At 41.2% G+C, this 14,629-nt stretch overlaps 1 protein-coding gene across 1 annotated transcript in view; it reads right to left on the bottom strand.

Moving 5' to 3' along the window:
- Positions 1 to 13,580, bottom strand: part of Pkhd1l1 (PKHD1 like 1) — a 125,948-nt gene extending 112,368 nt beyond the window's left edge. The window contains exons 1-5 of the mRNA XM_057792175.1: positions 13,446 to 13,580; positions 11,391 to 11,480; positions 3,582 to 3,726; positions 2,560 to 2,668; positions 176 to 233 (exon numbers count right to left, since the gene is read on the bottom strand). Of these exons, the coding sequence (XP_057648158.1) occupies positions 176 to 233; positions 2,560 to 2,668; positions 3,582 to 3,726; positions 11,391 to 11,480; positions 13,446 to 13,518 (475 nt within the window). The 5' untranslated portion in view covers positions 13,519 to 13,580. The remainder of the gene's footprint in view (positions 1 to 175; positions 234 to 2,559; positions 2,669 to 3,581; positions 3,727 to 11,390; positions 11,481 to 13,445) is intronic.
- Positions 13,581 to 14,629: the final 1,049 nt, after the last annotated feature.

Below are 14,629 nucleotides of genomic sequence, written 5' to 3'. Positions count from 1 at the left end.
TCAATCTCTGACAGGGAAAATACATTATTAGTGATTAAGATTCAACCTTTGAAAATAATCAGTCATTATTATTATAATCAGAAAAATAATATTTATAAATTAAATATACTTTTGTATGCTAAAAATAAATCAGTTGCCACAAGTCCCAACACATTTCAGTTGCCACAGAACAGACCTGGAGTCCCAGATAAAGGTGTGATGCTTCTTATTGTTGGGGTTCTAAAACCTTTTGCCTGTAAAATATTAATAATCATGTCAGCTAGCATTCTTACCTCTATTTTGATCCTAATTTCACAATTCTGTTTTCTGTATCAGTTTTATTTCAACATTATCCATAATCTGACTGTCAAAATAGTTTTTCATATAGAAAATAAAGTTTGGCACATTTTCTGCTTTTTTTTTTTCAGGATCTTTCCTTTATCCTCTAAAAATGGACTGGAATTTCCTAGTATTTGTAGTCTGGAATTCAAAAAGTCAATCATGCCTTTGTAAGCAGTATAAGCGAAACCACAGCAATAACCCTCCAGTAAAGTCTTTCAGAAGTGGATAAACTACATTTTTAAGATTTACTTTTAAAGAAAAATAAGAAACAAAGTATATTTCAAAACATCAAAATGGGGCTGGAGAGATGGCTCAGTGGTTAAGAGCACTGCCTGCTCTTCCAGAGGTCCTGAGTTCAATTCCCAGCAACCACATGGTGGCTCACAACCACCTATAATGAGATCTGGTGCCCTCTTCCGGCCTGCAGACATATACACAAACAGAGTATTGTGTACATAATAAATAAATATTTTAAAAAAACATCAAAATGAAACATAGAAAGATCTCAGCAAGGCTAAGTCACCATGCAACACCGGTGTAATTCTTAAGAATAGCAGGGAGGCCGGGCGGTGGTGGCGCACGCCTTTAATCCCAGCACTTGGGAGGCAGAGGCAGGCGGATCTCTGTGAGTTCGAGACCAGCCTGGTCTACAAGAGCTAGTTCCAGGATAGGCTCCAAAACCACAGAGAAACCCTGTCTCGAAAAACAAAAAACAAAACAAAACAAAAAAAGAATAGCAGGGAGGTCATCAGTATGACATAAACTCCAATCCCTGGGACAAAAGCCCCCAAAGGCGCCTGTGTTTCAGTCTGTGAGTCCATTGGGATATACACAGATGGCTAAGTGGACTGAAGATTGCTAAGTAGCTGGCCTTGAAGTGACATTGGAAGCAAAGTGAGAGAGACGTAAGGAAGCATTAGACTACCTTTGCTGGTTTCAAGACAGTGGGAGAAGACCAGGAGCTAAGGGATGTGGACAGCAAACAGGAGCAAGAAAAGTCAAGGAAACATGTTCTCCCTCTAGTCTCCAGAAAGAATACCACCCCTCACAGGCACCTTGCCAACTTAGCCCCACACTGGACTTGTGATCTATAGAAACAAATGCTTAACGTTTCAGATATGCTTGAGTACATGCATGAAGGGGAGAGAGAGTCAATGGTCCAAATTGATATATTAAGCTCAACCACCTCCTAGTCATGTGATTACATGCAAGTAATAGAATCCTTCTGTGCATCAACTTTAGAGATAATAATATGAGCATCCAAAAGCGAGACTGTTATATAAACAAAAAGTTTATAATAACTAGACACTTATAACACAGCCAGACATATAGTAAATGATGCATTATTTTGAATAATTACATTGAATTATATTGATTAATATATTATTAACTAAATAAACATGTCCATTTCTTTTTGCAAAGCAAAATCAGAGATGGCTAATAAAAAAGACAAATACTGCCGGGCAGTGGTGGCGCATGCCTTTAATTCCAGCACTCGGGAGGCAGAGGCAGGCGGATCTTTGTGAGTTCGAGGTCAGCCTGGTCTACAAGAGCTAGTTTCAGGACAGGAACCAAAAAGCTACCGAGAAACCCTGTCTCGGAAAAAAAAAAAAAAAAGACAAATACTAGTGTGCAAAAAAAGTTAATATTAACTATATAAAGAGCAGAGCTAAAGCACAGATTGGTCATCCTAAGTAGCACTGAGACATCTCGGTACTTAATAATAAACAACTTGAAACTAAGTGGAATTTTAAAGAATGTATAAGACAATAATTGGAGAAACATATTTTCCTAAATGTCATTATTTACAAAAACCTGAACTTGAGGGCCAAATATGTTCCTTTAGGCTCATTACATTGGCAATTATATAGAAGGAAGACACGTTAACATTACTATTTAAAACGGGGGGGGGGGGGTAACTCCCTTAAAAGAAGAAAGGAGAAAATCAAATCAAGAGCAGAATTTAGAAGGAGGGGAATAAATGATCGGCAGGAAAATGAGTTAAGGATGTGAGCATTTAATTTATTGATAAACGTTGTGTTAAAGAGGCAGAAATGAAGCGGCAGTAAATGAGGTTAAGTTACCATGGAAGTCAATTAAAATGGAAAATTACATTTCGCTACTTGTTAATATATCTGTTAATGTGGAAATGGATAACAAGCTATAAAAACTAAAAAAGATTCAGTTTTGTGAGAAAGACACAAGCTCAATTATCAGCAATTAAACGACCCCACATACACTGAAGCTGCATGCTCGGCTGCTGGCCAGTCCTCTGCAGATGTTGTTTTCTGCAATGGGCACCCCATCCACACTCACTCTTACGGTGTAGGTATCTTCTGGCATTGCTCTGGGAAAGACGTGAAGAACACAGGAGACACACAGTGACTTCTCCCAGCATATAGTAATAATGAGAACTACTGCTTTAGTTGTCTTCATGGTTCAAATCAAGCTTCAGATCCTCAGTGATCTACTACTAGGTTCCACTTTTATATTATAAAAAGCGTTCATTCTAAATCACCCTATATTGCAAATTACAATACCATATAACGAATGTTTATTGTGGGTAGGCATATGGGTTTGTGTTAAAAAGTAAAATAAATGGTACCACATCCAGCAATAATAATCATGTTAAGTGTGCCATCTTGTAGACTCAGTGACTCTGTGCTATGCATTTCAAAAGCTGTTAACAAGGTCTCTCTTAAAAGTTTCTACAGCCCCCATACAGTCCGCAAGCCCAATGCAGACAACATCCTTCTGAACATGTGTTTGAGTCAGTACTAGAAGTTGCATTTTAAAATGGTTTAATGCTCCACTAAATTATTAATAATGCTGATCGACTTAAGGTGCTAGCAAAGAACTTGAAATGTCACCACACAAAATTATATATGAATATTTGAATAAGGTCAGTTAACCTGAACAGAAATGCATGATTTGAATATTTTGAGACACATCATTACTAACTACTAATAGCAGCCATTCACGTCTTAGAAGAGTTCAGGAATGATAAAATATGATAGTGCCAACAACAGCAGAATGAGCACAGGGTATATATTTATAATGTCATCATGTATAAAGAGCATTACTATTGACCATAATAAGGGTATAAACTAATATCAGCATCATGAAATCAAATATAACGACTGGTAACTGTTAACTTTTACCTGTAATAGACAAAGTGACGAAACTGCTAAAATGCCAATATACATAAGTGATTTCTGACATGATGAAAATAATGTTATTAAAGGCATGTTTAAACGGACCTAGTATAGCATGTAATTTGAGTTGAATGGCTTGAATCTTTTTCCACATCACAAGTAATTGACCGTAAAGACGAAACTAATTGCACATGGTTTCCCAATTCCGTGTTGTCGGCTCCATAGTTGAACTGATTTGCTTGAGAAAAGCCTGCAAGAGTAATGGAACCATTATTAATGACAATCTATTTCTTGAGCTCTAACAGTCATAACCCAATATTGGACCATTCGTAATGTAATAATGAACAGTGCTGAAGGAAGAAGTTAAATTCATTTCATACTTATCCCCATATTATACTCTGGGAGCATAAGTATTGGTCTTGAATTAACTTATTCATGCACATTTTTGTTCGATACACATAAGGTGGAGAGAGAGGTCACACTTTCATTTATATACTCTACAATCCTATAGAATGAAGCTTCCTGTGGGCATGCGCTATATAGGTTCCAGGGCTCTACTTGATTTCATCAGAAAAGCCATTTGAGGCAACAAAGATATGGGAACTTTGAGGACGAGACAGGCACAGAGTGAGCCAAAGTGCATAGACGTCTATTTGCTGAGTTGTGATTAGAAAGAAAAGGGAGAACAAGAGAATGTAAAGCCAGCCCCTTCCAAGGCACAGAGTAGGCACTATTCCTTATTCTACACAAAAGTGCTATGCTGTACACTTTCTTTTCTTTTCTTTTCTTTTTTTTTTTTTTTTTTTTGGTTTTTCGAGACAGGGTTTCTCTGTGGTTTTGGAGCCTGTCCTGGAACTAGCTCTTGTAGACCAGGCTGGCCTCGAACTCACAGAGATCCGCCTGTCTCTGCCTCCCGAGTGCTGGGATTAAAGGCGTGCGCCACCACCGCCCGGCTTCTTTTCTTTTTTAATGAAGGGTACCCTACATCCCAGACAGGCCTTGAACTCCTGATTCTCATTATAGATGCCTCTCATCCTTGTCCAGTTTCCCAGTGATCAGGGCGACAACAACCTTCAGCTCTAAGCGGTCAGAAATCCTAATTGCCTTCTTCTTCTTCTTCTTCTTTTTTTTTAATGAATTACAGTGCTACAGTTACCCTGCCACAGTTATCCTTAGATATGGGAGCCAAGAGATATGCCACCCCAAATACCATAAATTCCAGATACACTCCTCCCCATTATGATGAAGCAAAACATCATTACTTCTCTGTGATAAGCAGAATGAATTATCTCTAGTCATGAACTCAGAATGCTTGATGACATCAAGCTAATGAGTAGTACTTGCTCTTTCCAGGCAGTTTAGGTCAAAACCTACGTTGTAATCCCTAAGAGAAGCATTTCCTACCTAGGAACTTGGACTGTGAGTTCAAGTCCAGCATAACCTAAGATTTCTCTGCTTCTGACAGAAAAGGCATTCAGTGATTGCTTTGGTGAAAAACAATGCCTCTTTCCCCCCAGGTACAGCCTCCATCACAGGGCTGTTTTCCACAGACCTATTGCACAAGCCTTGAGCTAGCCAAGGGGAGAAGCTGGTGTCTTGAGTCACGGAATCAGCCTGCACGTTCCACTCCCCTGTGAGGACACTCCCTCATGGGAGTTAGTGTGAGGCAAAGATTTGCCTACTTCACTCTCGGTGCCATGAGTGTCTTCACCGGCTCTTTTCTAAGAATTTCTTGTTCTGATCTTTCATTGCTTTTCCTTTCAGACCCTGTATCATCATCAGCTACTCCCTTGGAGCCATGCACAGATATCCCTTAATGCTGAACCACGCCCATCTGCCTGTGAAGTCACTGGCTGTATGATCTTCACTGCTCAAACTACCAGGGAAACTGGCAGGGGGGGAAGGGAGACAAACATTGGCAGTGGCTTTGTGGTATCTGGACTGAAATCAGAAGTGATGGTGTTACATGACAGAGATACAGGAGACAGATGATGAAGATGGTCGTGGGAACTTTTTCAGAGGGTGGAAGGCCTATGAATATCTAAAAGAAATGCCTTTCAGGTAGAGGGAAGAGAATGTACCCGGGCAGGGGTCAGACCGTGTTTGTAGAGCCAAGTAATGGAAGCTATGATTGGGGAAGTCTAAGTATGAAAATGACGAGGATGGAAAACAGGGCAAGTGTTGAGATCATTTCTGTGTGTGGAGAAACACTCAAGGCTTTGAGGTCAGTGGCCTTTCTAGATTCACTATTATCCTGACCACGAACTTCTCATCAAATGATAGAAAATGTTCGGATTAGCGACTTGTCTAAAAGCAATAAACACAGAAGACAGAGCTTGCTAACATTTTCCAGGAATTTTACTATAAAAGGAGCCAGAGAACTTGGACTAGAGCTGGATACGGCAGGCAGACAGAGTAAGGAGCCTAGTGACGTTTCTTTAACATTATTTTCAGGTAGACAGAACAAGAGTGTATCGTCAGGCTGATGGAGATAATGAAGCTGAACCCAGAAATCGACTAGTGCAAAACAGCAGAAATTTAGCTTAATCTTATTTAGTTAGTTTAATCTTACATGGTAATGAGAAAGTATAGATAGGAGTAATTAAAGATAGACTAAGTAGTTTATGATGTACAAACTCTTCTAAGATGTTAAATAATATTAACGAAAATAAAGCTAAGAAGCACTTACTGTTATTTTAATATAAAGGTAAATCACGTACATTTATGGAATTATCTAAAGTACAATTGTTTTATAAATTTAATTTCCTACACTTTTGTCTACATTGCTTAAAATCCAAAATTGTTAAATTTTGAATTTAAAATTGTTAAATTTTGGATAAGTACACTTAAGAATATTTTCCTAAAAATATCAAAGCACTTTGAAATACTATTATGATGAAATTTTTGACTCATAGTGAGTTTGAAATTACCAAAATTTTAATGCATATTTATAAGCTGTTTCCATATCATAACATAATTACCTTCAGACTGTATCCCCAGAGCAGTCACTTAACACCAATGAAGAAGAAAAAAAATGGTGAACCCTGGTAGGTCAATAAACTTTAATTCCTGTGTATAGTACTACTTATAATCATATAAACGACACTGTGACATAAATATCCTGTTTACTATTAATTAATTAATTAATCTTAATTAATTTTAGGAAATCATAAGTAAGTACAGGAAGTTAAGGTGTGACTCGCTGTCAAATTCCTGGACAGTTTCATTGTTCTACAAAGGCCCACTAGGTCACACATATGCCATGCTGCCTGGTTGAACACAGGACTAGAGCAAGACTTCGCTGTGACAGATGCCCATCCCACCCCACACTCCTGCCTCTGGCTCAGATTATGCCACCTGTGAGATGGTGCTTTTCAGTCTGTGAGGTCCTGGGCTGGAGTCTCAGTGTCGGCACTTCCTGCCTGGTTGACTTTAAACAAACCTATAAGCTTTCTTGTTCTCCTCATCAGAAAATCCCCCTTCATCTCTGCTGTTGGATGGTCAGACTGCTAAGCAGTGGTGTATAGTACTTAACTTGATAGCGGCTCAATACTATCTGACCTAGGAGTGCTTTAATTGGCTGCTGTCTTCATGGAAACTCTAACATTTAGGTCCAGCATTCATATCCTTTTTAAAAATAACACAGGATCAAACCAGCGCTGTTATTTGTTACCAATTCTAACTTTCACCATCCTCTGTTGTTCAATTCTTCTCCCATCTTTTCTTTCGGGGGCAATAAAAGTACGAAGAAACTCAGCAAAGGATAGAGACCTTATTCCTCAAAATGGAAACCCGAATCAGAAAATGTATTCAGCATAGATTCACAAAAAACACATTTTTAAATCTTCCATATGAAAGATATTATCATATAATTTGAAGTTTTAAGACTATCAAGGCAGTTAGTAATAAAATAGAGTCATGAAAAAAAATTCTTAAAAAGCCCAAGACAAACACTTGCAAACACAATCTTTTTCTTTGCCAACTTCTGCTTATCTCTGGGGTTCACATTGAGTTCACAGCACGCAGGAGGGCTGCTGGAAACTAAAGAATGGAATATTTTACTTGTGATATGCTTCAGGATGTGACACATGTGTTTGTTTTTATATCGGGTACATGCTGCATTGGTGATGTTCTCACACAGGTCTGCACTCTAGCGTTCTGCAGACAAGTACAACATTCAATAATAAAACTATCAAATGATGATATCGGTTTTACCTTGGGGGTATCTATAATATCAAGCATGAATGTGTGAAGTTTTCCAAAAAAAAAAAACCAATGAGAAAATATGAAGAAATTAGCAAGATATTTAAACATTTTAATTATACATTTTTTGCCTTGAAAACAGAGATTAATGGGACTGGAGAGATTGTTCAGAAGCTAAGAGCATTGACTGTTCTTCTGAAGGACCTGAGTTTGAGTCCTAAAACACTCATGGCAGCTCACAACCACCTGTCACTCCAATTCCATAGGATCTCACACCCTCTCTGACTCTCATGGATACCAGGCATGCATGCGGTGTGCAGACATGCTTGTCAACCAGGTGAAATAAAAAGAAAAATAAATAAATAAAAAGAAATGCTGAAGAAGTATAGAATATGTCTGATACTAAGTTAACTCAGGGAGTAAAAAGGAGTACAAACAGATTATTTGGTAGAATTAATTCTAAGTATAATTCTAAATAAACCGTTGGATAAAAAGCTGACGCCTCTGGAAGTTTTCCAAAGCGCAGATTACAGGAAGGGTTGGGTGTACCCTGGAAACAGAGAGGATGAGGCTTCGGATGGAAAGTCCTGACATGTTGATGTGCTTTTCTTTTCTTTTCTTTTTTGAAGAAAAGCTGGAGACAGGCATTGCCAGGTACACAGGCTGGGTCCGCTGATAGCAGCAAACCAGCAGTTACACCCATGCTGTTATCATGGAAAACGGCAGTGCTGTTCAAACTGGCCGTTGTCATGCAGTGTAGGCTGTTTTGGTTTCTCTAGCTTACAAAGCTGGCATGAGAGTGAGATGTTCTTAAATGCTGTAAAACCACAGGGAGGGAAGATTCAGAGGAATAGGTGGGAGGCTAAAACCAAGCCTGTAAATACAGAAGAACAGAAGTAAAACAATGAGTAGAGCTTGGAGTATTTAACAGGTGCCTGGGTTCTGTTCCACAGCCATGAGAAGCTGGGAAATGATACCTGGTTGACTGATGAGAAAGCCAGCAATCACAGAATTAACTTGCTGCAATGTAAAGTCCAATGAAAAGTCAGTTGGACTGGACCAAAATGCGTGTCTTTTCCAAAATACTGTAAAGTGTCTATGATTGAACGCTTCAACACAATGTGTCTGCCAGCCACTGTCATAGAGAAACAGAAAAAGTAACCAAAGTTCCCCTCATCTAACCAACTTCTTAACACAGAGACTTGATAGCAAAGCCAACCAAACAATATAAAGTATGGCCCGAAAGCAACCCGATCAACACAGCTTTAGTTAGCCACAGAGAGTTACTGAAAAAACAAAAAAAAAAAACCTTTTTTAAATTTTACATACCAATCCCAGTTCTCCCTCCCTCCCCAACTCATACTCCGCCCCCACACCTTCTCCCCACCCCACCCCCATCCACTCCTCAGAGAGGGTGAGGCCTTCCCTGGGGAGTCAACAAAGTCTGCCACCTAACTTTGAGGCAGGATCAGGCTTTCCCCTGAATCTAGGCTGAGCAAGGTATCCCTCCACAGGCAATGGGCTCCAAAAAGCCAGTTCGTATACTAGGGATAAATCCTGATCCCACTTTCCACGGACCCACAAACTGCCCAAGCCACACAACTGTAGGGCCAGGGTCTAACCTTGTTCCTGGGGTTCATCTTGAGGACAGTTACTGGTCAGCTAACTAAAGCATTCTGTTTGTTTCTGTGCTCCCCCTAACCCCGCCTGGTGATTAGCTGTAGGGCACTGTTGACTCCACTTTGGTATGGTAATTTCCCACCTGCCTGGGTGGTAACCCTTGTGTAGCAGCTAGGTAGATAAGGATTTCCCCAAGGTTGAATAAAGGGCATTCAGCTGATCTCCTTTCGATGACCCAGGTCTCTCTGTGTGTTCTTTAAATCTCCAGGCCCTTGCCCGACTCAGACTCGCGTACAGTACAGTGGCGCCCGAACTGTACCGAGGGTGTAACACAAAATCGGGTGTTACACACAACTGTCACACAGAGAGCCTAGTTTGGTCCTATGCAGGTTCCCCGCTGTCAGTCTGGAGTCACAGAGAGAATTATTAAAGCAGAGAAAGGGTAAAGATGTAAAGATAAGGATGCAGGTGTCTCCAGTTCAAATGGGCCCTGACTCATCTATAAACTGTGTCAAAAGTATTTAGATACCAGGGATCACAAGGAAAAGAAAAGTATATCTTAACACCTTATACTTCATCACTGAGAAGTCTAACTCTGATTGCCTCAAGGGTCACCAAAGGGCAAAGATGACAGCTGAGGGACCGTGTCTTTGACAACATTTGAAAACAGGGCTGGAGAGATGGCTCAGTGGTTAAGAGCACTACCTGCTCTTCCAAAGGTCCTGAGTTCAATTCCCGGCAACCACATGGTGGCTCACAACCATCTGTAATGGGGTCTGGTGCCCTCTTCTGGCCTGCAGGCACATACACTGACAGAATATTGTATACATAATAAATAAATAAATAAATATTTTAAAAAAAATAAATAAAAAAATAAAAAAAAAGAAAACAGGCCCAACCAGACATGCTCTGACTCTGGGCAGCGAAGCTAGCGGTGGCTCCTGTGCCAGGAGTTTGGGTTTTGGAGACAGAAGGCAATGCTGGGGTGTTGCTTTGCTTCATTTTAACTCGAACTTTCTTCCTGTGGCATTTAAATTTATGATGAAACCTAACAGCTGCCAATATGACAGCGTTTTACAATATAAAGTAGATAAGATTAAGATGTCTTAAAATCTTTAGCAAATACAGTTTCCCATTCCTAACTACACACAAAAAACGGGGGCAGTTAAATGTATTGCTCACCCTTCAGGAATATAATCTGCTTTAATCATATCATTGAGGTACTGAATTTTATAGAAGTGTTAAATGTAATAAAATACATTTTAATATACATGATAATAAGTATTTCCGTATGTCAATTCTGACTCCAAAGGTTTATTTGTTAAAGATCAAATAGAAGATTTTGCTAATGTTTCTTTTTTTTTAAAGTGCTTCTTTCATGTCCTTCAAACATTCCTAAGTGTCTGAATAGTAGTGCCATTGTTATTACAAAGGCCTGGTAGCTGATGGACCATCTATTTATTTCATGCTAGGAGGAAGTGCACTTTAAATCTATCTCCCTTCTATCCTTTCCTTCTGAGACCAGGCAAGGCGCAGGCATCATACATAACTCATGTCTTGATGCAGCATGTGATAGGGCTTGGGTGGCAGTGGGAGGGAGCCCACGTTTGGTGTCCTGCTATCTTCCATCTTTCACTAACATTCCATTTCTATCCCAACATCCGGCCTCTCCACCCGCAGCCTGTTACATTCAAACTCTGACAGAGGAAAATCACCAGACCTGGGAGAAAGAACTGGAGTTCACTTTAACCATTAAATCCAGATCTTTTAAGGTCAAACAAGTCATTGTAATTAGGGTCCAGGTGATCAAGCTGACAATAATGTGGTGTTTTATTTGTTTATTTGTTTATTTGTTTTGTTATCAAGGAGGAAGATTTTAACTACGTTGGTCAAGTACAGAAACTATACTAGTGGTGTGTGCTTTTGTTGGGGGTTACTTTACACATAAAACTCTAAGAGGTGATAAGTACCCACCTAGAATGTATGAAGTCCTGAGTTTTGTGGAATATTAAAGTGGAACCCCAGCACCACACAATTTAAAATTCCCCAGTCTTGGATGTTTGCATGCAGACCAACAGGGGGCAACCGTACCTTCTCCCTTGATAGTCAGTCTTGTGGCTCCATTTATGCTGCCGTATTTGGGTATAACTTCTGTCACTTTGGGGATTGTCACAGAGCCATCTGAAAGGCGCACAAAGATGGTAGTTGTGAATCAATCATGAGCTCATTTCAAACACCGCATTTCCCATTCGTATTGTAAGATGGGAATGAAGGTGACTAATGTTCACACCGGGATTCAAATACTTAAGTAACACTCACTGGCCTTGGGTGAAGAACTTTTGGGGTTGACAAAGAGGAAGAATTACATAACCATTCTCAACATTCGCACATACCGTGTTCTAACACACTTGTAAACCTGTAATTACATGTCATGCTCCTCTAGCTACAGATCCAGAACCACACACAGCAGCTTACAAACACAGGCAACACCTGCCGGGAGAGACAGACTGTCAAGTCAAGCACGGAAGTGCAGTGATGAGGAGGTGCAAGGACAATCGCTGTGTTACAAAGAGAAAGTGTGCCCTGTCACTTTAGGAATGACAGACTGTTCCTACAGCCTAACAGCGTCCTAAGGAAGCTGAGGGCTTAGTGGGAAGACCACTCATCCTCTCATTAAACTAGGCTAGCTTCCTGCAGATAGAGAAGAGAGCATTAGTACCTGCTTCCCCAAAGTCTAGGCTAGTGCAAAATGACGAACAACTCAGGGTTCTCACACTTCTGGGATCTCACTAGTTTCTAGAAAGGGATTCCTCTGCTGTATCTCAAAGGGCAAATATGAGCTAGTGAGCCTGGATCAACCATCAAGAAATAGGAGGAAGGTTCTAATAGAAGGAGTTGCGGGACCGCCAGAGCTAGCCAGACGTTTCTCTGGAGAACTGCTCGAAATTCTTCATGATGAATCAGAAATACAGTGAGTGGTGTTTTATTTTTTACTTAGAGTGGCATTTTAACTAGAAGCAAAAACAATTTATCAGAGTAAATAGAAAATCTTAAGACACAAAGAACAAGCCGGGCAGTGGTGGCGCTCGCCTTTAATCCCAGCACTCGGGAGACAGGCAGGCGGATCTCTGTGATCTACAAGAGCTAGTTCCAGGACAGGCTCCAAAACCACAGAGAAACCCTGTCTCGAAAAACCAAAAAAAAAAAAAAAAAAAAAAAAAAAAAAAAAAAAGACACAAAGAACAACCACAGAAATTATTGCTTTGAAATGGATGCCCGGAAATTAAATGTTAAGGAAATTATGATTGTTTAGTTCATTACCGTCTAAAAACGTAACATGGACTTGATTTATGGCAGCCGTAGCTGGTCAGTATAAAAGGAGGCACCAGCGCCGAGTGACACAAGGTCTGTGAGCTTCAGGTTAGCATAGATCTCGAGTTTGCCACGGATTGCTGTGTTTCCTATTTTCTGTGCCTGCCCTAGAGAGCCGAGAGAGGATCTGCAGGGAGCGGGATCCTATCTCCAGACCTTACTGCCTCCCCTATCTCAAATTCATCCTCTCCTTACCTCAGAGCTCAACTCCAATTTCTTATCACTTTCTCCCCAGCCCTCTCCTGGGGATTGCTTTGAAGACTCTGGGCAGCTTACCCTGTATTTGACTGACACCCACCACAAGGACCTATTCCTGGCTTCCTGTGACTAGTCTTCCCTTTTGTAGGGAAAGAGATCCAAGAAGATGGAGTCGGGGAGGGGGGATGATTCAGGTGGGGCCTATCGACTGTCCCTCACCCATCACTAGCAGCTTTTCTAGTCTCTTTTTAACTATGTCATTTTGAAGAGAGGTAAGGGACTTCCTCAGTTCAAACCCCAGCACTGATAACATTTGTAAGAGTTTTTTGTTTGTTTGTTTTTTTTTTTTTTTTAGCTAGCCCTACCGGTGTGGTGTCTTTCTCTGGACCCCACCTCTGTCTCAGCCTCTCTCAGTACAGTCTCTGTACCACATCAGAAGGCTCATATTAGGCCTTCCTCTAGGACTCCAGGTCCCCAGGAGTGCCTCTACCCAGGGCAGACGGCAGGTGGTCCCGCCTCTCTGTGACCCGTGGAGCTGGATGTCTGGATTGGCTCCCTAACTTCTCGACTGCTTACCTTTGCTGGCGTCTGCTGCACACCGAAACAGCCCCAAGAGAAACCAGGTCCCCGAGAGCCACAGGTGTCCCATGGCCAAAGCCGGTGCTGCGAAGTCTGCACCAGCCGCTGGCTCGCAGCAGCCTCCTGCGCTGAAACTTGGCTCCAGACGCTGCTCAGGCGCACGAGACTCGCCCCAGAAGCCAAGAAGAACTTGGCCAACACAGGACCGCCCCGCCCCGCCCCCAGCTTGCCCGCTGTGCCTTTAGGATCACACACACACACACACACACACACACACACACACACCCCACTTTCCCATTATTTCCCCCACCTTTTATTTTTCTTCTTTTAAATTCTGGAGTTATATATTTTTAGTTACATCTTTATTTGCCTGTCTACCTTGCTCATTAATCGTCCAAGATATGTTAATTATAAGACCAGCTAATATACGAACCCTACTGTCTTTCACACAGTATAGCGTACTGATAGCTCAAAGTTTCCCAAAGCCCGTGTCTACAGCAGAGCAGACAGAACTCACAATTGCAAACGTCCTTGCTAGTACTGGCCCCACTGTCCTAGGAGACTAAGGCAGAGTGACTTTAAGCAGTTTGCTCAGGGATATGCGCCTACTGGAGGGAGGGCTTAGCGCTGTGCCAGAGTCGACACAGCCTGCTTTTTCTGCCCAGAGCCTCAAGAGGCAGATTTCTGCAGAGAGCTTGCTGCGGGCTGACGGGATAGCAGGCGCTGCTGCCTTGTGCATCAGGGTGCCAGGTAGCAGAAGAATGAGCCATCAGTGCCCACCTCTGGACTTAGTGGTTTTGACAACTACAAAACACTCCACGAGGCATTATAGAATCTACACTGTCCTTAATACTCTAACCTTGACTGTTCACCTCCTCCCTCTACTCCACACATCCTGCTTGTCAAGGTACCTGCACCTGACAGGATGCTTAAGGGAGCTGACTATGGACCGAGAACTAAAAGACAGGGTGGACGGGTTTGTTTGAAAAAGTAGAATAACCGAATAACCGTGTTATTCCATGAGGGGAATGTTCACGTGTTAGAACTGCATGCTGCAGCATTTAGGGTTGCAGCATCATCGTGCCTAGAACGAATCTCATGTATTTGACCCAAGAAAATATGTAAAATGAAATGTGAATGGTGATTAAATAAAATTTAGAATTTTTCAATAATTTCAGAAT

The sequence above is a fragment of the Chionomys nivalis genome, chromosome 17 (genome assembly GCF_950005125.1).
Source record: "Chionomys nivalis chromosome 17, mChiNiv1.1, whole genome shotgun sequence".
In the NCBI taxonomy this organism is placed as follows: Eukaryota; Metazoa; Chordata; class Mammalia; order Rodentia; family Cricetidae; genus Chionomys; species Chionomys nivalis.
Note: the sequence above shows the minus strand (reverse complement) of the source record. Positions and strands in the feature narration are given on the sequence as shown.